General features: G+C 39.7%; 2 protein-coding genes across 2 annotated transcripts; both read left to right on the top strand.

Moving 5' to 3' along the window:
• Window positions 1-3,431: 3,431 nt before the first annotated feature.
• LOC308137673 (GTPase IMAP family member 8) lies at window positions 3,432-10,706 on the top strand. The gene is made up of 6 exons (XM_080506441.1): window positions 3,432-3,584; window positions 6,304-6,999; window positions 7,427-8,125; window positions 8,472-9,245; window positions 9,346-9,510; window positions 9,601-10,706. Exons 1-6 carry the CDS (start codon window positions 3,569-3,571, stop codon window positions 9,780-9,782), a joined length of 2,532 nt encoding a protein of 843 aa, XP_080362567.1. The 5' UTR covers window positions 3,432-3,568; the 3' UTR covers window positions 9,783-10,706.
• A 1,027-nt stretch (window positions 10,707-11,733) lies between these two features.
• rabggta (Rab geranylgeranyltransferase subunit alpha) lies at window positions 11,734-21,683 on the top strand. The gene is made up of 17 exons (XM_080506047.1): window positions 11,734-11,868; window positions 12,086-12,123; window positions 12,224-12,334; window positions 13,349-13,473; window positions 13,580-13,767; window positions 13,869-14,126; window positions 14,275-14,358; window positions 14,472-14,554; window positions 15,824-15,919; window positions 16,828-16,933; window positions 17,977-18,028; window positions 18,103-18,191; window positions 18,298-18,386; window positions 18,490-18,606; window positions 18,708-18,821; window positions 18,962-19,049; window positions 20,972-21,683. Exons 2-17 carry the CDS (start codon window positions 12,121-12,123, stop codon window positions 21,118-21,120), a joined length of 1,752 nt encoding a protein of 583 aa, XP_080362173.1. The 5' UTR covers window positions 11,734-11,868; window positions 12,086-12,120; the 3' UTR covers window positions 21,121-21,683.
• Window positions 21,684-23,816: the final 2,133 nt, after the last annotated feature.

The following is a 23,816-nucleotide window of genomic DNA, read 5'->3' as shown; positions in this document are numbered from 1 at the left end:
CTTCTACAAAAGAGTATTAGAAAAAGATGATAATAAAGTGGAACATAAGCAGTTCTGAAACATACAGCAGCAACAATTATCAGAGTACAATGGATAGTATTATGAACAGGAAAAAAGTGATAAAAAGAAATCAAAGTACCCAAAATAATTACATCAATAAGTTGTGACCCGCTCCACAGGTTGGAAACTGAAGCACTACTCTCTGGGCCAAACAGGGGGCGCTCGAGGTAAAGAACCTGAACTTTGTTCGCCACATTATGGTGCTGCAAGTGCAGGAAGATCTGACACGTGTTCTATTGTAACTGCCAGTGGGAACAGTGGACTTTACTGGTGTGAAAGCACAGAGGGTCACAGCAGTACAGTCAACATCACAGTAAGCTGTGAATTTTGTGTAAAGGTTTTTTTTTTAGGAGCCTGCACCAAGAACACACTACAGAAAAGCAATTACAATCACAGTCCATGTTGAAACACGGATCAATAATATGGAATTAATTCTATCTTCTGTCCTTATTCTACAGGTGGCAACATGATCTTAAAAACACCAGCTTTCCCTGTATTTGAGGGTGATGAGGTCATCCTATACTGTCAGTCCTTCAGAGCAAACCATAATAAGGTGATATTCTTTAAAAATGGAGAAGAAATCACCACTTCCACTTCCTCTAGTTCAAACACAGTCACCAAGATGAATATTGTGAACGTGACACAGCAAGATGAAGGCTTCTACAAGTGTGCGTCCCAAGATCGAACGATGCAGAGTCCAGAGAGCTGGCTGGCAGTGAGACTTGACCGAGGTCAGCCATAGATCTTCATGGCAATTAGTTAATAGGACCAATAGAATGTAGTATTTATTTGTGCTTGAGATATCACTTGTTATTCTTTCAGGTAACTTCACATCAACTCATGGGACTGAAGCCTCCACTAGAGGTAAAAATAATCCTCATTTGCAATACATTTATCCATAACGTTTTTGAGGACTATGTGAGACAGCAATAACTGATTAAAGTAACATAAGGTGTTATTTTTTCATTTCTTATATGTTTTTCATATTCAAATTTGACTTTATAAAAGCAATACCCATCAAATTAAAGATGTTATTATTCATATTTTACTGTTATCTTTACTATTGTTCAATTTTTAGGTGTGAACGTTCAACTTCCAAGTCAGAAGTCCTCCCCTGTTTATTGCCCCATACAGTGTATATTTCAATGAAAATGCTATCACTAAAACAAAGTATTTGTGACAATATTTGGTTGTTTTACTACTTATTCTACCTAAAATACTGCTGAAGTGCTGAAAGTCTGTGCTAAAATGTGAATAAGGCCCCCTCTGGTGGTGATGAAATTGCTTCACATTGAGTCAGGTGCACTTTTTCCGTCACCTGCACTCATGTTTGATTCAGAATTGTATTCCTCTTAAAGTGGTCGTGCTAGTCAATCTCTGCCACTGACACATCGTCGCACCGAATGGTGATGTCCATGGTAATAAAAACCACTATGGAGGCCTCCATCCAAAGATCCCTCTATCCATGACATATCAGTGACATAGCAGACTAGTGTTTGCACATGGGGCATGGAATTATTTGTGTCGATAATTCAAGACTTTAACTGTAAACTCCAGCTCTGCACGTGTGATCCAAACCCAGCGATCTTACATGCAGACACAATTATTTTTAATTATCTGTATGCTATGGGTGTGAAATGCAGGTTGCATTGTTTTGTTTTTTTTGCTTTTATTTTCATAGTGCACATCAAACGTCAAACTCTCGCAATGATGAGGTATTTTACCACCAATGAAGAACTGAATATGATACAGAGTAGCAAAATATAGTTTGCTTATTATGAGTGGTGATGTCAGATCCTTTTGAAAATAACTTTATTTGCACTTCGTAACAGGTTCCTGGAAATGGATCCTTCTATCATGTGGGGTTGTCCTTCTGTGCGTTACTCCTTTAACCATTTGGCTAATTCGTCACCACAGGTCAGTTTCCTCATGACTACAAGACAAAGATTAGTCTCTTAAAATGTAAAAAATTACATACACAATTCAAAAGGTTTTAGATAAACAACTGAAATGATGTGAATAACTCTATAGAAATACTGCCTTGCAGAACTGAATCACAAAGCAACCAAGGTTTCAAAGTGCTTCACTTATTATTGTGTCCTTTAAGGAAAAACAAGTTTTGCAGCCGGAGCTGCTGGCCTCTCTCCAAAGAGGACGTACCAGCCGTAGCACTTCCTGCTACGAAGCAGGATGTAACAGAGGTGCAGTGGGACTTGTCCTGGATGGAGATGTCCAATCTGCTGGATAAACACTCCTACCCTGGCACGTAGAAGACTATAAATAACACAGTGCATCATATGGCCACTGTGTTTCTGACAGAATACAAGACAATGTTCTTACTTATAAAATGTTGAATAAACACTCTGGAAAAAACAAAACAAAAACATCAGTGTAATGTGAAATATATAGATCGCCAAGAGTTTGTGGTTTATGGTTCCTTTCTGCAGGTTAAAACGGTGTCCTTCTAAATAATACACTGGAGTTTGGGGTCAGGATGGGTGAGAACTGTCGGCCCACAGCAAAACAATTCTTGTCCAGCTTTTGGACTTTGCATGTTCTCACTGTGCATGTGGAGGTTTTCTGCAGGTACAACAGTGTCTTTCTACATGGCCTTCAATAAACCCAAATTAAATGTTTTTCTCTGTCAAAATTATAGGGTTTTATGGGTGTTTTATTTTAGATTTCTTTGTTTGTTGCTTCATGTCTTCCCAGAATTTTGTCTGGTGCCTATATTAAATGGACTCTGATATCTTGTGATGTGTTTGTTCATACTTATGCTTGCCAACTGCTTTTGTGTCAAGCCTTGCCTTTTATAATTACACACTTGTGTTTTGCTCTCCACCCTCTGTTTGTGCTCCTCTCCACAAATAACCGTCAACCTTTGAGTTGCATTCCTACATTGTTTGATCTGTGAAAGATTGTTTTGTGTGAACAGTAAGAAAGAGCGCAACAAATACCAAGGGCAGACGAGATGGTAGATTTGAACTGACAGCGTGCAATGAACATCAATTGAATTATGTTGTGGCCTTTGCCGTCTTCTGTTACAATGTGCCGAATATTCCAAATAATGCATTTCTTTAGGAAAATAAATGTGTGTTGTTTTTTTTTTAGAGGGCTTGAATTATGTGGGAAAACAGTCAAACAAGAAAAAGACATCTCTTATGCTCCTCCATAGTTACTGTTCAACAGGACATGTTTGACAAAACCTTTTCTTTTAAAACTCATCGAGATTCATCCACCTGCTGAAAATGATTTGCTTATCGGAGGAGTTGTCCAACCGGTTTGGCTGTGAATATGCGTAACGTACCTGTTAAACTGACACTGACATTGCGGGCAGTTGTCACTGCATGCAGTCCGAGATGGTGGACAGGTAGCACAATCTGCCTGAATACTTTATTCTTAAAATATTTTTTCCTCTGGAGAGAGACAGATTTGATCCACTCGAGTGTGCTCAGATTTGTTCACCTGGGTGGAGCAGAGTCACAAAGACAGGACCGGAGACGCCGACATGGAGAGCAGCACTGGTGAGTTGATCAAGTACAATCAAAGATAAATGGCTAAATCTGTAGTTAAACTTGCTCCAGATGTAAGTTTATGAAGCTTTAACACTTTATTCATTATGTTGATCTCATACCACTGTTTATTGTTTGTTTGAAATAAATTCGTTTTTACTGGTTAGGACAGCATAGCTACTGTTTCTGTCTGTTTAACAGGGAAAGACAGAAAACTCTCTAATTTCAATCACAATTATTGTAACTATTACTATCTTCCTCAAAGCAATAACTACTGGCAGACTTGTCGAGCAATGAAGTACAGTGTCGCAGTTCATGCAGTTGTACCCACAACAAAAAAACCAGTTTGACCAGATTGGTCATTGCTGGTAAAACAGTAAAAAAAAGCCCCGTCTATGCTTTCCTTATGGGAAAACTCCTCCCACGCCAACACTAGACCGTCGTGAGACAGGTTAGTTTGAACCTACTGATGATGTGTTGTTGCAATAGTAATCCTGCTTATTTAGTACACATATCTTTTCATGCGGAGTTATATCACACAATACATCCTTAAAGCACACTTTTAACTCCGTAGTTCCAATATAACAATGCAACAAAGTATACTTCAAAAAGAAAAAGCACACATTTGAGTTTTTTCCCCCAGGAACAATAAAATAAATAAAAACACAGCAAAAAACCCTTCCCTCTTGAGCACACTAAATTCAGTCCAAGTACAACAACAAACGTATATTATACATATTTACACAGGTAAATTTCGATGTCGGCTCTTCCTATCAGTGTGAAATAGAATTCACCAAGCGTTGAATTGTTCACCCAGTAATAGGGAACGTGAGCTGGGTTTAGACCGTCGTGAGACAGGTCAGCTTTACCCTACTGATGATGTGTTCTTGCAATAGTAATCCTTTTATTAATTAATGAATACTACTGCATAAACAAAACATAGATAATAAACACTTTTTTATATGTAAATGAGAAGCTGAACTGAAAATTGCAGAAATGTGAACTCTTTAAACAAAACAAAAATCATTGTGAAAACTCATTTCTATTATACAAAGACAATCCTTGTTTTGGTGTATTTTTATGTTTTGTCAATGTTCATGGACATGCATATTACAATTATAACTTTAGACTTTTTCCTTGTTTTGGTGTGAATAGTCAACTACATATCCAAAATATGAATCAGTGAATATATTCTAAAATAATTATTTTTTTTTAAAAGTGTTGAAAGTAAGACATTTTACCATTCCACAAAACATTAACTATTTTTAAAATTTATGGCAAGGACACATTGCATAACATTGATAACAACCAGGACATCAATTAAAATCAGAAGCATAATAACGCGGGTATTTGAAAATTGAAAATGAAAATGTTTCTCACATATGAGCTTATAGTTTGTCCCAAGCACGACAATGTTGCTTCACCACCTTTTTACCTTTTCCGCCATCTAATTTACATTATATTTTCATATAAACAAACAGGGCAGCCCTGAAGCTCTTGGAGTCTAAAGCAAGATATTTACACCATAGATAGAAAATAAAGAGTTAATGATTCCGTAAACATGACATTGTATGGAATTAAAATGTCTACAGTTTATTGCTCATCCATTGAAACAATTGAAACTTACTGGCTGTACTTGTCTTATTTTTTGCATTTGCTTGACGAGTGAACAAACAACCATTTAATGGATGAAAGGGAAATGCAAGAGAAGCAAGAGAAGAAGTTTTTATTTTTGTTCTCTGCATTCACATTTGTAACAAGCCATGTAAAGTGGAGAGTAATTAAAATTCGGAAAACAAACCTTAAAAATGTAGGCTATTGCCAAATAAACAATAATAATGTATAAATTGAAATACAAACAATATACAGCACAGACACTGCAGTAAGTCAGTATGTTAAATATGTAAGAAAATAAAGAATATGACTGTTAAAATTTATATACATATATTAAATCGAACCAACATGAAAATACTCACATCCTAAGAACAACAACAACAACAACAAACAAACAAACAAACAAGCGTTCCTTTCTCGAACTTTACCTTACATCCATCTGGTGTAAAGTAAAGTTCCCTCACTGCATCTCTTTCTTTGTTTCACTTTAAGTCAAAAGTCAACCTTGGAAAAGCCTTACAAATTGTTGTTTCCAAAAATAACAAACAACTAACTGAACATTTTAAGGTAATAATCAGCTATTTTGTTGAAGAATTGTAAAACATTTGGCCAATGTTTTGACAGTCTGTCAGATGCTCCCCCCACCAAGTGTAAATCAGAGTTGATTTGTCACTTTTTTTTATTTTGTTCTGCATTTTCTCCTTGTCACTGTAGCTTCCTATTTTGTTGCCCCCCCCCCCCCCCCCCCGTTTCGGTTCAGGGTCATTCTAAAAATGTTTCACTGCTTTGGTTTTGTCTCATTCTATTAATCATACCCAGATTGTCACATGAACAGGAATCAAAAATAAACCAAAACTAGTTTCACAAGGTATCATTCATCAAAAACAACACAGACATCATGTGATGATCTTGTCATTTTGAAATGCAGATTGCTATTCAGCTCAAGGAAATGAGCAACTTCTTTTACAGATGTTTCTGCATCCATTTTATATGAATGAAAATCATTATCAACAAGATTTTGACGCTGTTCTACAATCAGAAAACATCATTGTTGTACAATCTATCCTCTATTTCTGCATAGCGGTCTCAAAGTGATACGTTTGTCTTTGTTTTCCAGAGGAGATCAGACTTGTACTTATTGGAGGTAGATTGTCTGGAATGAGCTCGTGTGCCAACACTATTCTGAGAAGGGAAACATTTGTGTGTGGCCGAATCAGAACAACTCAGTGTGAAGTGCGGCATGAAGAGGTGGAGGGCAGAAACCTTGTTGTGGTCGATGCTCCTGGGTGGAACAGCTCTTTATCCCTCACTCAGATCCCGGAAGGAGACAAGCAAAGATTCAGGCTCAATGTCTCCAAGTGCCCACCCGGACCAAATGTTTTTCTCCTCGTCATTCCTGTGGACACAGCTTTCAACGCAGAGCAGAAGACCATCTTGGCGGAGCACATGAAGCTCCTGGCTGAGCGGGCATGGAAATACACCATGGTGTTGTTCACCTACGGGGACTTCCTTGCGGGGAAGACAGTAGAGCAACACATTGAATGTGAGGGGGACGCACTGAAGTGGGTGATAGACAAGTGCAAGAACAGATACCATGTGTTCAACAACAAGGACAAAAGCAGCACCACTCAGGTCTCGTTGCTGCTGGAGAAGATAGACGAGATGGTGAAGGAGAACAAGGGTGGGCACTATGAGGTGGATGAACAGATTCTGAAGATCATCGAAAAGAGGCAAGCAGAGGTTGCGGAAAATGCAGAAGAAAGAAAGAGAAGGGTAGAAGAAGACAAACAATACATGATGGACCTCATGTCAGGTGAGTGAAACCACATCTGAGTGTAGTGATGACATGACTGTGAGAAAGTGAAAAAAGAAACTAAATGTCAGGCGTGGATTTTTTTCACAGAATCACAAGATGTAAAATATGTGAACCTTTCTTCTAACTTACCTCAGACTTGTTATTTGTTTGTTTACCCCAGAAAAGAAGTAATCCACAAAACATTCTAAGAAGTTATCTGATGCCCCCTGGTGGAAACTTTAAATACCACAACTATTATACAGAGCAGATTCATTTTTTAATAAATAATTTTTTACCCATAATGGCAATTTAATTCACCCACTTAAAGATAAATGTGTTTATCATTTATGTCAGAATTTTCTTAGACTTTGATAGAGAACATAGAATTATGTGAATTTTGATTAATCAGCTTTTTGGTTAACCTGTGTCTGTTGTGTGATAACAGAAAAGACGACGCCTTTAGAAAATCTCCGGATGGTTCTTTTGGGAAGCCGAAGCGTTGGGAAAACGTCAGTGGTGAACACCATCATGGGATTCAAAAAGGGAGAAGAGGGGAAAAGAACGGCACACTCGACGGAACACCAGGGACTTGTGGGTACAACAGAAATATGTTTTGTTGACACGCCGGGTTGGTGGAAAGAATACAGCGCATTTGACACTCCAGAGGCGATCAAAGATGAAATAAAGCGCAGTGTGTTCCTGTGCCGCCCTGGGCCCCACATCTTCCTGTTGGTGATAGATGCAGATGCATCATTTAATGCCAAGCACTTGAATTCGGTGACCACACATTTGGAGCTTCTTGGAGATGAAGTATGGAAGCACACAATAATCGTTTTCACCAGAGGAGACTGGCTGGGAAGTCACACCATTGAGGAGTACATTGAAGGCGAGGGGGAGGACTTACAGATGTTAGTTGACAAGTGTGGCAACAGGTACCACGTCCTCAATAACAGAGATCGAAGTGATCCTGCACAAGTCACAGAGCTGCTGGACAAAATCACCGGGACTGTGATCCGAAACAACAGTGAGCATTTTGCTTGCGATGAACAGCTGTTTGCCACCATTGAGGAGAAGAGAAGAAGAGTGGAAGAAGGAGCCTCGCAGAGGCAGGAACTTGTCATGAAGAGGAGGAAAAACTTGAGAGGTAAGCTAAAGAGTCATCCAGTGATGATGTAGTAAGTGAATCTGCCTGGTGAAGCCAGAGCCGGTTTCCCAAAAATATCACGAACCAGCAAAAGGACAGAGATGAAAGAGAGCAGCAGTAGTACATATAAGCCTGTTGACACTCTTGTATTAAATAATACATGTAGCCTAAACAAAAAAAGTGCCTCTCTGACAGTGGGATGGCTCTGTAGTTCTTGGCCAATGGAGAACTCCAGGTTACTTTTACAGTTTAGCACCATCCCAGTATTGTCTGTGAGCATTTGTGCGATTTAAAAAAATTAAATCAAAATTACACCATTGTGAAAACTGTTTTTTCTTTTTTTCAGGTAGCCATAAGCAGGAGCTGAGGTTAGTGATGCTTGGTCAGAAGACGTTTGGGAAGACGACCACAGGGAACAACATTCTACATAAAGATGTGTTTTCCGTTCGCCAGAATGACCGATGTCAGGTAGATGTGGCGAACGTTGCTGGCCGACTCGTCACAGTGATTGACACCCCAGGCTGGTCGCCAAAGGCCTCCCGCAATACCGAAGAGACAGACGGAGAAATTGTGAGAGGACTGTCACTCAGCCCTTTGGGGGTTCATGTTGTCCTGCTGGTCGTTGCCTTGGAGGTGAAGCTCACAGAAGCTCACAGAGCCGACCTCAAGGACTACATGAATCTCTTTGATGCCAGTGTCTGGAAGCATGCGATGGTTCTGTTCACGTACGGAGACAAGCTGGTCGATAAGTCAGTGGAGCAGCACATTGAGAGAGAAGATGGCACCCTGCGTTGGTTGGTGGACAAGTGTGAGAATAGATACCACGTCCTCAACAACGTGAAGAAAAACGATGTCGCCCAGGTCACAGAGCTGTTGGAAAAGATCGAGGAAATGGTGGCAGGAAACAAGGAACGGCTCTTCTGCCCCAAGATGAGAGACGTCTACCTGGGGATTCAAGACCTGGCCAGAAGGAGGCAGAAGACAAATGTCATGAGGCAGCAAATAGAGCAAGATTTCAATAAAAGAAAGTATTACTGGCTGAGCCGCTACAGGCACATATTTGTTAATTTGCAAGCTGAGCTCATTGGAAGTGCAGTAAAACTCAAACCCAAGTCACTGAGTGAGTATTTTACTATGTTGAGAATCTGCAAATTCTCTTCTAGACAATATATTGAAAACATAATTTTCTTTTAATATTTCAATTCAATTAATTTCTACAGTTGATGTTCCCAAGATCAAAACCAAGGGAATTGGCCAAAAGAAACAGGAAGAAAAAGAGGACAAAATCCTAACCAAGGTCAACCTGGAAATTGAGAGGCTGGACAAGGAAATCCTGATGTGTTCCATTGCCCTCCGAAGCAGCAAAGAGTTTCCGCCCCCAGACAGTGAGTACAAATGACACAATAATTTTAACCATCAAACGCAGTGCCGCCAAGTAGAAACCCAATCAAAATGTGTCTCTGTTTAATTTTCAGTGAGCGAAGAGAGTCCATCGCCCATGTTCGAGTTTCCGGTCAACAGGATAAATTCCACTGACAGTTCAGGACAGCAGTATGGCTGGACCAACAGCCAAGCAACACTCAACCTTAGCCAGTCTTCGGGATTCGGAACTGAGAGTTATGACAGATACAGCTACCAGTCTCTTCCTGATGAATAGGCCCAATAGACCAACACTGGTTTCCATATGATGTCGTAGGCTTTAGAGATGGGTTTTTTTGTTGTTGTTTCAGACATGATAGAGAAAAATGTAAGACACATTTGTGCTGTGCTGTGCAATCAGATTTCGTCCACAACAATTACTTCACCCTTTCAACAGGTGAATGAAAAGTTTGAATTTAAACTTGCATTAATGAAATCTGCTACAATCACTGTGAAAAGTCCACCTGTAAAAGATGTTCTTGCTTTGCATGCTTTGTATTCTCAAGCTGAGTGTTCTCGGAGGCTGGTTTATAGGATGTAATGTCAAATGTCAAACTATTCATGAGCAAAATGAATTGCATTTTCAGCAGGTAACTTGTTATATAACTTAAAAGCATGGTACCTTAAGTAAAAATAATTGGTGACCAGGAAAAGCTGGTGATGTTGTCACCACAGAAGATAATGACATCGCCCATATGTGACAGCAGTAGCTGAAAATTCATGTTTTCTCCACCAATACCCAAGCAGCCTGAGGATAAAGATGTGCAATGAGGGCCTTTTTGTTTTGTTGAAATGATTGCTTGTTTCATCTTGATTATCTTAATCATCGGTTTAATTTTAATGTAAACATTAATTCCTGCTTATCCACTGCATTGGATATTTAAAGTGCTGTTGTTGTGTTGTTGACTTCAATTAATTTCTGTTCTGGAACTGCGCTATTTCTATTATTGATTTGTTAAAGGATGTAATCTGAGATTACACATTGGGCAAATATGTTTAAATACAAGTGTATTGGATGGTGGAATATGGTAATTTTCTAATTGAATAAAGATGTAATTTGACGTAATTGTCTGTTATGAGGGAGTTTTGAGAATTTTGAATTGCTTGTGTTCAATATTTCTGGAAAACATAAATAAAGGTGTTGGGAAGAACATACACTGGGGATTGACTCTCGGATTTATATTCACATTGAAGCACCACAAATTCCCCACTGAAATGAAAATCACCAAACGTAACTTTTTTTAATTCTATTTTCAAAAGGATATATGAAATCTTGGCAATTTAATCCCAGACTGCGCTTGATAGTTTCCCCACAATGAATAAAGACAACACCTGATTAATATAATGTACTCAGTGCTATAAAATAATCATATTTCGTCACGTTTTTGTAGTTCTGTTTACACGCATCAACAAACCAATAATTGACACCAAATACGCATGACCGTCAGAATTAAAATTTAAAATAAAGATCCAGGCTACCAGATATGCAGTCCTTAGCACCATCTTAAATAACACACTGCTGAATATTAAGTACAGTTTATAGACATTACCTTAAGACAGAAGCCACCAAAGACAAAGATTGCTACCGGTTGCTGCTCCTCAGACTCCCCCAGCTTAGTTTTATTCGGAAATCCGAAATTTAGAAGGTTTCTCAGTTTGAAATTGAACGGCTGTCTGATTTAGATTGACGTTTAAGACTAGTGTCCCCACACTACAATGGTGAGGACAAGTACTGCATGCAGGCCGGCAACTTTATTAACGTGAAAGAGTGAAGATTCACCCTCATCCACAAATAAAAATTAAGAAAAACAGCCTAATTTTACACATGGTCATGAAAAAACGGAAAACAAACAAAAAGCAAAAAGGAAATACACAGGCAAAAAACAATATTTTACCAATATTTTAGAGTATTTCACAAATCATGCAATAAAGGCACGCTCCTGTCTCATAATGGGGGTAGTTCGCATCCAGTCAATCTATCTATCTATCTATCTATCTATCTATCTATCTATCTATCTATCTATCTATCTATCTATCTATCTATCTATCTATCTATCTATCTATCTATCTATCTATCTATCTATCTATCTAATTCGCATTTTTGGCCACTAGAAGGCAGCAGACAGACGTGGTTGTGAGGAGACTCCCTGTGACGTATTTCTCCTGCGACGGAAGAGGAGGATTGTAGTCCTTCCTGGTAGTGACACGACAAATCAAACAAATCCCACATCTTTGTGAAATAACATCTGCAGCAGCTGGATTAAGCAGCGCCGGTCGCTTCGTGGAGGTGTCCTGAGGTTCTCGGTGCACGGCGGTGGTGTGAGGTGTGTCTTGTGTCGCTGTTTATTCTGAGCTATTCTCTCACAGCGGGGCTAATTAGCTGGCTAACTACGAACTGAACTGTTTTTGTTTACCTGCCTCTGTAAAACGTATATAAGCACTGTGCAAAGTTAACCAGTAAGGCTGTAATAACGTGCATCCGTCCTGCTCCTATGTTCTCCGTGCTGCCTGACACTCATCATGTTGTTTACACACAAGCAGGTTAACTAAAGAAGTCTCATTCATTCCCATTGAAGATGGTGAGTAATCATTTATCTGCTCACTTTTCTTTAAAGGGTTAGTGTAATCACTGAGGACTGTATGGATTTTTAAATGTTACCTTCTGTGTGTCTTGGACAGCATGGTCGTGTGAAGATCAAATCCACAGCCCAGCAGGAGGAGGAGAAAAGGAAGGAGAGAGAAAAGAAGCTGAAGATCTATGTGGCAGCACGAGATGCATGTTTCTCTAAGGTGCTTTGGAAAGTTGGCCTGCACTGTGTATTGAAGCCATAGCTGGTGGCTATCCAGCTCCTGGCCCCGGCAAGGCGGGGTGATTTTTGGGCCATATCTTGAGTATAGCTTGCAAACTTGTAACAGATAACCAGTATTGTCATTGCAAGACATTACAGAAAAGCCTGTCATGCTTCACTAGCCATTGCCATGGCTGGTAGTAACTTGAATTCTTGTTCTTGCCTCAGAGTAACAAGGTCATGGGTTCAACTACTGGCGGTGGGAGTTTGCATGTTCTCCATCTGTGCACAGGTTTCCTCCAGAGGTTAATTGATGACATGAAATTGTCCCCAAGTATGAATGTGAGTGTGTGGTTTGATGTCCAGGGTGTATCCTGCCCTGTGTCATGTGTTCCAGAAGTCGCTTGTTCATTTTTACATACAAAAACTGAACTCTGACACTGTTGCTCAATATGAATGAAAAGTTTTAGCAGTCTGTAATGACCTGCTCCTAAACATAAGGCTCAACACAACGTTTGCCACAAAGCACAGCAGTTTTAGGAGAAGATGGCTCATCTTTGTTTTCCAATTAAAACATGTCTTCAGTAGAAGTTGATATGCCCACTCCTACAGATGGTGTGATAAAGATAAGAATATAACAAGTATCCCTGTTGCTTTTGGTGTGATTACAGTATCAATGCAGACAAACAGCTTTATACACTTGCTTTTAAGATGCCAAATCTATATTTTATCATGTGTGAATAAGATGTAATTGAAAATGGTATATTAATATTGTCATGTTCAAGTCTCCAGTTGTTTGACTATAAATGACCCAATATTTACTCTGGCGTCATTGAGGTGCAGTGCTTAACAACGTCACCTCACAGCCAAATCATGGATCCAAGTCTGGTTTAAGGTTTCTTGTTTGCAATTTGCATCCTCTCTCAGAACCTCTGTGGGTGTCTCACCTTTTTCCACAAACATGTTTACGTGGGCTTATTTCACCATCTTTTGCCTGCCTCCCTTTCCACTACAGAGGAAGGAGGGCGTTTGGGATGACGAGGCTCTTCAGCTGACCCAACAACTCCTGTCGTCCAACCCGGACTTTGCCACCCTCTGGAACTACAGAAGAGAAATCCTGATGCACCTGGAGACTGTCAAGTCAGAAAATGTTTCTGACGTTTGCCCCCTTTTGTCGATTCACAGCTCCTTCTGTACCGCAGCAGAAAAGTAACGGTTTTGTTTTGTTTACCATTGTCTCTCTCAGAAACGAGGATGAAGTGCAAAAGATTTATGGGGCGGAGTTGGCTTTCCTGGAGTCTTGCCTGAAGGTCAATCCAAAGTCCTACGGCAGCTGGCACCACCGCGGCTGGGTCTCGGCTCGCTTGCCTCGGCCCGACTGGGCAAGAGAGCTGAGCCTGTGTGATCGCTGCTTGAGCCTTGATGACCGCAACTGTGAGTAGGAAAAGGAAGCAGCAGGGTGTTTGTAATGTTTTTTGTTTGTTTGTTTTATTAAATATATATATTTGACATCATGCCCTTCTGTTTTCTCCCAGTCCACTGCTGGGATTACCGCCGAATGGTTGTGAAGATGTCCGGTGTACCCGTGGATCAAGAGCTGGAGTTCACTGACCGCTTGATCGGCTCCAACTTTTCTAACTATTCCAGCTGGCACTATCGTAGCACCTTGCTGCCGCTGCTCCACCCCGAGTCTCCTGAGCCTCCCTCACCATGCCGCGAGCCCCGGCAGCCATCCCCGCCACCCTCCCCTCAAACACACTCCCATCGTGTCTGCGAGGAGCAGCTACTCAAAGGTAATCTCTTCACTTGTAGTTTGTAACAGCAGAAGATAGGGGGCAGTTTAAGTGTTCATAATCGCCGTAAAATGTACTTTGTGTGACATGAACACTTCAGCATGTTTACAATCTGACTACAATGTCATTTCTTTTCTTTTTTTTTCAGAGTATGAGCTTGTACAAAATGCTTTCTTCACTGATCCCAATGACCAGAGTGCTTGGTTTTACTACCGTTGGCTTTTAGGCAGAGGTATGTCAATGTGTCCAATTAAATGCCGTTACTTTCCTGCATGAAAGGAATGTGGAGTTTTTCATCCATCAAGCACAGATTCCACCCATCTAAGCCTTTTGTCTGTCCAACAGCGGAGCGTGAAGAGATGATAAGCTGTGTTTATGTCAGTCGAGATGAAGAACGGGTGGCCGTCGCCTTCTCCAGGCCTGTCAATGTCAGTATTTGCACTTGACTGTCTCTCACAACTGACTCTAAATCCTTGGTGTGCATCTCAAGTTCAGCTTGTGTAGTGGATTTATTTACTGAATGAACCTGCTGCCGAAAAGCAACAGTTTCTTGTGCGTCTTTAGGCGTCGTTTGTCTGACTCGAGGCTTCCATATGGCCCATTGAGTCACTTATCTATTTGTTTTGAATTATGTCGATGTGACAGATTGTGTTGTCATTTGGAATGATTATATGGTGTGTCATGAAATTAGAATGAGCTTCTTTTTTTTATTTATGCATTTATTTATTTATTTTTTAATGAAAACTCACCAGCCACCTTTTTGGGGTACAGTTCTGCAGTATAATGTTATATCATAAATTTCACCTGCATGAAGGTAATCATATTCAATGATGTTTGCTCCAATCACACGTGCAAGGTTTTGAGTTGTCAGGTTGAAGCTCTTGTGTTGGTGGACTATTGTATTGAGCAGTGTTTCTCATATTCTCGCTGCTTGTGAGATGGGCAGAAAACGGCAAGCATTTTGGGATGCTTAACTTTTAGGATGTAGTTTGCAATTGTGTTCAGCCATTCTAATAATGACGTATTTTGTGTGTATTTAATTTCATGTAAATCAATATAACCTTGAATAGTCAACTGGCCGCCTTTTGATGTATCGACCAAAGCCTGCACGTTTTCTAATGTACTGATTGTGCAGTATGGGTGCATAGTTTAATAGTCAGCGGTTTTATTTTGGGGCAACTAATCTCCAAAAAAGTACTACAATTTGTCTGGAGTAGATTTAAAAAAAAATAAATAAAAAATGCTCAAGCAATGCTTCTTGACACAATATCCTGTACTGTTGGAAAGCCAGCTGTATGCGCTTTCAAGTGGTGCAACATTGTTTGAGAACATGCATTTGTGGAATGATCGGCACGGTTGAGAATGAGGGTAGGAACACAGAAACGTGAGCAAATCAAATCTGCAAAAACGAACGTCTTATTTGGACGTTATTTCTTTTTTAGTGGATTCAGCATATATCAGCCATGATATCCTGGTACATGCTCCTCACACTGCTCACAGACATTCTTATTTCTGACTTTTCCTATGTTAAATCTCTATCTAGTACTCCATTCCGCCAGTGAATGATTGATGTATTTTATGGGTTATTATTGAGAAATGTGTGGGACTCATACTCTGGAGAGAAATAATTGTTTTACAGCGTTCATATGCTGCTTTGTGTGACTTGACGAGCTGTTTCCCTGCTTTTGTCCTGTCAGGCACAGTCAGTCGGCCTGTTGCTGGTCCTCGACGGTCAGCCCCAGAGAGTGGAGTGGAGAAGTGTTCACCCACGCTTTAAACACAGCCCCGTCTGGGTATCCTTTCACATTACCAGTCAAGACTGACAAGTTACTGCTGCAGTAACGATATCCTAGTCGACAATCTGTAATAGCGGGTGTCGTGCTGTGTTGCTCTGATTGAGCCGGCTCCTGTGCTTAACACCCTGTCTACATTAGTTTTCACGTACCACACTGATGCAGCACTATGGTATGCACAACAGTGTTCTGTTTTTCTTTTTAATGATGATCATTGTTCTGCCACACAGGAGGACTCCAGCTTCAGTTAGACGGGCAGTGACAGCTGAGTCTATTAAGATTGCTCCTGCAGGGTAGTATAAAGACCATGTTTAGGCTGAACATTTTATTTATTTATTTCATTCTACAGCTATAGGGGTAACTATAGCTGTATCATAAAAAAAAAAAAAAAAAAAAAAATTCTATGTAAATGTCATCTTTATACTTAATGTAGAAAAGTCATTAGTATTTAATGCACGCTTTTCTAGGCCATGTTCATAAAAGACACATTCAGAACCGCCAATTGAAGTGATATGTATTTTTTGGGGGGATGGTATGGAGTTATGATCTTTCCTGGGCTTAATACACCTCTGCATGTAAACAAACCTTGATTATCCGGCTGTTAGCAGCCTGAAGTAAACACTACTACTACTACTACTACAACTATACCATCTTGATAGTCTTAGGTGCAGGTTTATATTGTAATATTCATTATACGTCTTTCAGATGTCCCTTTAACTCCTAACATTTATTCAATTGGCTGCAGTTCTCAAATTTCATTCATACTCAAGTCATACTTGTCTAAATTAGTACTTTGGATGCCTACTTTCTAATATACACCCTGCACCTAGATGTAAAGTTGATATTCAACTTATTTGTCAAAATAATATTTCACACGTGGAACCTTTCTGCCCTTAACACCTGCTCAGATCTGTGACCTCCCTCCTGGAACGATCAACGACATAACCAATGAACACAACCTGACGGTGCACTGGACTGAAAAACACACTCACAGGGACTGTGCGCTGTACACAGGTGCAACCAGTTTATCTCCACACACAATCGGACATATGGATTTGTCAATGTTGTTACAAGCTAAGCTTGCATTGTGGCTAAGAGAAGGATTATAATCCAGAAGTGGTTATTTGTGGAAAATCATTTGTAGCAAATTGTTGATTGTTGATGGTGGTAAAGTCAACAAACAAACAATAATGAGAACAAAATTTGGGATGAAACCGAATTAGCAGCTTGTCACTAATGCAAAGACTCTACTCACACATAACTGAACAAATAAGCAATACAACCTTTATCCTCAAACTAAAATAAAAATCTGGTGATGTTATCAGTAATCTCTCAGTGTGTGTGTGAGCAAGAGTTGTTAAAACGAATAATGAAAGTGATTGTGTTATTAAAGGCTTAATGTTGAAATTAGAAAATAGTCAGGCCATGTACAGGAAAGCTGTCTTTGAGTATCGATCCCATCTTGAGCTGCTGTTGAAAACAACATTAATACTAACATATTGCCACACAGTGGTGTTAAAATCTTAACTGGGAGTCCCAGAAGTTGCCCAAGGCAATTTTGACCATAAATGTGCAGGTCTCGTACAACATTAAAATCACGGATAAGTGGAACACCCAGTGAATGCACAAGGGGGTTATTTTTCTTCTTTCTTTTTTTTTTGTTTACTATGCTTGCATTTTCCTTGCCACATTCCCATGGGTTCTTCAAGGTCATAGCAATAAAAAAAAAAAAGTCAGTCATCCATATTAATAGAAGCATTTTTTTGTTTTACTGTAAAATAAGCATTTGAACAGGGATCGCTAATGTACATCGTCTCTGTTCACATGAGCTGCAGTGGAGATATGTTTACACCCATTTTTTTTTAATGTAGCTCAAGCCGCACCACTTAGCAGTTTATATAAAACATTTTTTTAGTCATTGTACTTTGTGTATTTTGTTGGAAGTAGCAATAATCCTGAGGAGAGTCAATAGCATGTCCTCACCAGTTCTGACCAAGAGATGCATTTCTCTGTGTTTCTATGAGATTCATAAACATGTGGGCTTTCATTTTCCGAAGGTCGAAGTGAAAGCTGGTGTCGGGACTCTGCTACTGATCAGGAACTGTTCAGGTACCGTTCAGTCAACGCATTTTGTTGTTGGAGCTTTTAGAGGAGTTAAAACCAAGTGTGCCATTTGTGCGTAGGAGTGAGCTTTCAGTGGAGAAGACCTCGGTTCTACAGTCGGAGCTACAATCCGTTAACCAGCTGCAAGAGTTGGAGCCGCTGAATAAATGTGAGTGCTTTTAACTTCACTGCAGTAGAGAAGCAAAGCTCCGTTTTCACACACGGTAGCGCTGGTGTCGACCCTTCGTCACTGACCTGTGTGCTCACGTTGGAAGGGTGCTTACTGACCATTATCCTCCTGATGAGGGCACTCGACCCGCTGGGATATGAAAAGGAGACACTTGCTCATTTCCAGACACTCCGAGTGAGTACCGTTCATATTCAGAACGGTCAATGACGCTGACCTGAAATTATATTGTGCACAAGTGTTGGCAGATCTCATCCACTGGATGCTCTCTCTCCTCCAGGAAGTGGACTCCATGCGCTCTGCATACTACAGCGACCTGTGCAGCAAGTTTATGATTGAAAACACCATCCTGAAGATGGAATATGCTGAAGTGCGCGTCTTCAGCATCTCTGACAAGGTCAGAGTGAAGACAAAAAACAAAGCTGACTTTGATATTATTTAATGTGTCATTCTTTTAAATGTCCTTTTTTTTTTTTTTTTTTTTTTAATCCCAAACAGAATTTGACCACTTTGTGCCACCTGGACCAGCTGCTATTGGTCACCCATATCAATCTGTCCTCCAATCAGCTCCAACGCCTGCCTCCTCAGTTTGCAATGTTGCAGTGCCTGGAGGTGATTCAGCTGCTCTTCCAACGACTTTCAAACTTGCATGGACTCAATTTCAAATGTGACTGTGCCTCAATGTCGGGAGTAAGAAAAGAACACATTAGAGTTTGCTTCTCTGCATATGAATGAGTTCTTCTTGCCTGCAGGTATTTGAGGCTGCGAATAATGCCATAGAAAACCTGGAGGGAGTGCATCACCTTCCCAAACTGGAGGAGGTAGTCCTGAAGAATAACAGTATCCTTGAATCAAAGATTTTTGTTCACTTTTGTAATTGTGCCGTTGCTATGATACCTTTGTTATGATATATAAACATAAAAAAAAAAAAAAAAAAAGACAGTACCTTGATGGAGCCTTCAACTAAATGTGGAGCTGTGCTTGTTATTCAAATATGAACTCCTGCTGGTTTCCACAGATCAGCCATAACATTATGACCAAATGAAAAACAGTATAGGGACCCATTTTCTTACTTCATTGTCAAACACTAATGTGTTGGGTATTTGAGCATCTTTCCATCAGAGACCTCATTAACTTTAGCAGCATTTCAAGCTCCAGTAGCTCGTCTGTTGGACTGGACCTCATGAGACGGCCTTTACACCAGTGAGCCGACTGTGACCCTGTTTCCAGTTCGCCACTTTTCAATCCTTCCCGTTTGTTAGATACCAGCCAATGTGGACTCGAAACTATGGAGTACTAAATGTGCCAATATTAATTAAATTAAATACACCACTAAATATTGTCATTGAAATGTCATTAGTTTATTAAAATTATATATATATAAATGTGTTTATTTCCTTAAAATACCAATACATTTTATGTAAAAACATATATCATTATTTCATGGTCCAGTGTTGCACTGCTTCATGAATATTTTTATCTGTCAAACTCGTCCAATCAGGTGGAAGGGTCCGCCCACTGACTTTGAGGGGCGAGTTTGACATGAAATAAATTCATGAAGCAGTGCGACACCGGACAGAATGATTAAATAATGGTTTAAATAGTGAAATAATTATATACGTTTTGTTTTTTTTATATAAAATGAGTTGTTATTGGTATTGTAATGAATTGATACGTTTAGATTTTTAATTCTCATTTTAATTAGTTAATGACACATTTAATTAATTATTCAGTGGTGTATTTATTTATTCAGTTATTCAATTTTGGCATATTTAGTCCTTCATATGAAAGAGAGGTTTCATTTGACATTTTCCTGCTTGATGACAAAATGCTCACCTTCTGTCTGATGATACCAGGTGTCATGATAAAACGCTAATCACTGTTATCCACTTCACCTGTCACAGGTCATAACGTCATGGTTGGTTGGCGAGTGATCACTGGTTAAATTGACAAAACCACAACACTCCAAACTGGTCAGAAATGTCTTTGTTCTTCACAAAAGCTGCTTTATATCAATTTAATATATTTGTGTTTGTTTTCATCATGGATTTGACACATTAGATCCCATGACATGTAGAGTTTGTACAATTTTAAACGTGTGGCTAAAAACATAAAATTTTTGATGATTACATTCTTGTAAAATGGATATATTCTCGAGCACCATAGTGTGAATCGCATACTTTTACATTGCAATCGCAACACTCCCCTTGCAGCTCAGAACGTGTGAATTACCTCCAAATAGCTTATTGCTGCCGAAAAGAAAAACAAAGCCCTGAATTTGAGAAAATTGCAGTTGTAGAGATCTTTTGAATTGGTTACAAAGGACATTTTATTTTACTCAGATCTCAAAATGAAAGTACAAATAAGAGCTGCAATTTGACTGAGCAAACAGCGTCATTAAGAAGACAACAAGCACTTACCAGCACATCACTGGCATCCACACTCCCTCCCTTCATGCTTCACTTCCCTCGCATACAATTGAGATGAATAATGGGGTTTCCGGGTCATGACATTGAGGCTGGGCTCAAGATTTGTTTTATTTAGGTTTTTTTTCTATTTTCTTATAATGACCGCAGCAATCCATTTCGAGGGCTCTGTGTTTTATATTTCGAAATATTCATTCTGATCACCGCGCTTCATTTCACATTGACCTCTGACTTCTTCACCATGCGTTGAGAACATGTGCATCACTCTCCCGCTCGTTATTAATATTTGCTCACCGCTGCACACGCGAAGGCTTTTTCATTAACCCAAATGTGCAGAAATCTCGACACTGACAGATCTTCAACCGCTGGCCTCGTGCCCGAAGCTGAAGCGCCTTGATCTCCGTGGCAACCCTGTCACTCAGACGGCCAATATTGAGTCGGAGCTCGCCGAGCTGCTGCCCTCCGTCACGGACCTCCTGCTCTGATCGAATGCTGGGAAGCAGCCAGTGCCATCATGTGTCCTGTTGTTCAGTTGTTGTCGTCTGTTTGGCAGTGAAATGAGTGAGTGGGTGTTTCTTCTTTTTAAAAAAACAACAACAAAAAAACCCTCTTAAGACCAGTTTGTTCTACTTATTTTGGAGAATGTGTCACAGAAAAGCCCGAGGGTCTGACAGCCTGATACCCCGGAGCACGTCGTAGCCCATTTTAACCTCTACAGTATAACACCTGTTTTTTTGTGTGTGTACACGTGCGTGTGCATTTCTTCATTGTGGTTACAAGTATCTCTAATACAACACCATATTGCATGCAAAAGCACTGAATGGAATATGGTTGGATGAGCAACAGTACCAGATTATGGCTCCTATAAAACCGAGCTGGACAGAAAAGCTTAAACCAGATGAATAAAGGACCTCGTCGTTCACCTACACTTTTTTTTTTTTCTTTCAAAAAAAGGTTGTGTAAATCCTTCAATATGACATGACACTGTTGCACAGTGAGTCACAAACCCAGTAATAAACAGCACACATTGTGTCACTGCCTTCTGGTACGCTCTCTGTGTACGTGTTGGTTTCTGTCTTTCTGGATTCACTCTGCATTCCTTAGGAGAAAGTTGTAGTAGTGGATCTCAATTTAATTCACTGTTTACCCTGTTTATATCAAGTGTGACGGTATGCGTGATCACAACTGTATTTTGTGGAAGGCAAACTCCGCAGTCCAGGAACCTTGAGTCCTAATCAATGCTAAGCTTCAGCAGTCCAGCATCAAGTGGATGTTTTCTTACTTTCATGTTGCTTTTTGAGCAGGCAGCAGCCTTGAACAGATGAATCGATGCAACCTCTGATCTGTAACCCATGAGAAGTTTTAAAATGTTGCTAGTATTACCGGTAATTACCTGGCGCAGCTTTTAATTACTCCACTGTCACTGTTAATTTGTGGACACCTTCATATCCTCTGTTCAGTTTTGCGACTCCTCATATCAAGTTGATGCTGTTGCTCACATCGCTGAACTCCAAGCAAACTGTTCTTAAGGTGCGTACATAAATGGAATGGAAATTAAAAGGAACTATAAAGATCTAACTCGAGAGAGAAACCCCCCCCCCCCCCCCCCCTATCTATCTCTATATGTTTTTTTCCCTCACAGTTCTGGTTTTACACTTTTTTCAGGTTGCTTATTTCGTGTGTGGTGTCCAACTGTTGTGATTTGGTGAAAATCTTTAAAGCACACATGATTGACTTGGTGCACGTTGTGAACTTCACTCTGGAAAATGACATTTCTTGGCAAGAACAAATTTTGTTCTCGTTCAAGCCACATTGGTGGAAAGAAAAAAAAAATGTATCTCTATTCTTGCAGAGTATGTGTGCACCTTCACTTGTAACATACAAAGAAAAATGTAATATTTCCAGCTCCTTTGTAGCCAGAACAAAGTATCAACTCACGTTTAAAATGTCTCATAACTATTCGATTAGATTCTATGTATAGCTTCCTAATATATTGAGAATTTGGCGATCTCAAACCTTTACATTAACACCATAAAGACAAATGAAATGATACTAGACTCCAGTAGATTGAAATACACTCAACACTCTAACCACTGAATTTACAGAGAGAAAGTACAGAGGCTCATAAGCCTCCAATGTTCCAACATTTTGCTCACTTCACCTGGACTACTAACATCCTCTATCATGTGAAGCTGGACTGAAACAAGATCATCACGATGAGGTTTGCAGGGCACATCAACACTCAAACACGCACACCATGATGAGGATTCAGGATACAGAGGGAGCTCACAGTTTTCGGCAGTATTCCATGAAATGAGGGAAACTCTGTTATCCGTTCCAGAAAGAGAGCTAAATTTAACTCAGAATAAGTCGCCACGGTAACAGACTGTGAACATAACCTGCTCGTTGGCAGATTTTGTAGAGGAAACTCTGACTTTCTATCCGTCTACCTCCAGAAGTGGATTTTCGGTTATTTTCAACGTCAAGGCAGCAATACTTTGAGATAACTTTTTTTTAATCACTGTATTAATTCCCATGGGGTAATTGACCCCTGTGCTCACATCAGAGCACATTATATGCACAGCAGTGTTTTTGCAGATGTGTTAACATTGTATGAATCTATTCATTGTGTGATATTAACAGAAAGGATCAGTTCAAACAACATTTTGTTAGGGGTTGAAATTATTACTTGAAGTAGTTACTGAATTTTTTTAATTTTTTTTATTTAATAGCCTACTTCAATTTAAAAACTAAATTTTAAATCATAGTGATGTGCAATCATAGCAATCATACAAATCGGCCTTTGTATTCTGAATTATGGTTTTACATTTAATTCATAGCTGCTTTTAAGTTACCTTTCTACTGTTGGATTGCACCTAAAGAGTTAAATGTTAAGTCAATGTAATGCATTCAAACATGCGTTAATTCGGGCAATAACTTCCTCCAATGCCATCTCTCTCCTCCACTGCTGCAGCGTACAGTAGGTATACTTTTACGGCACAGTAACTTGGTTTTCCGTCTGTTGCCATAGTAACTTTGGTATCAGGCTCCATTGCTTGTTAGCAAATTTAACAGGCTGCAGACTCATGTGGTTTACGTCCCCGATGACAACAAAAGAGTTTATGTGTGTTTGACAAGACTAAAGTTCATAAGAGAAACCGCTGCTCAGTGAAAACTGATT

The sequence above is a fragment of the Blennius ocellaris genome (genome assembly GCF_963422515.1).
Source record: "Blennius ocellaris genome assembly, chromosome: 12".
Taxonomy (NCBI): domain Eukaryota; kingdom Metazoa; phylum Chordata; class Actinopteri; order Blenniiformes; family Blenniidae; genus Blennius; species Blennius ocellaris.
This window is presented reverse-complemented; position numbering and strand designations above follow the sequence as displayed.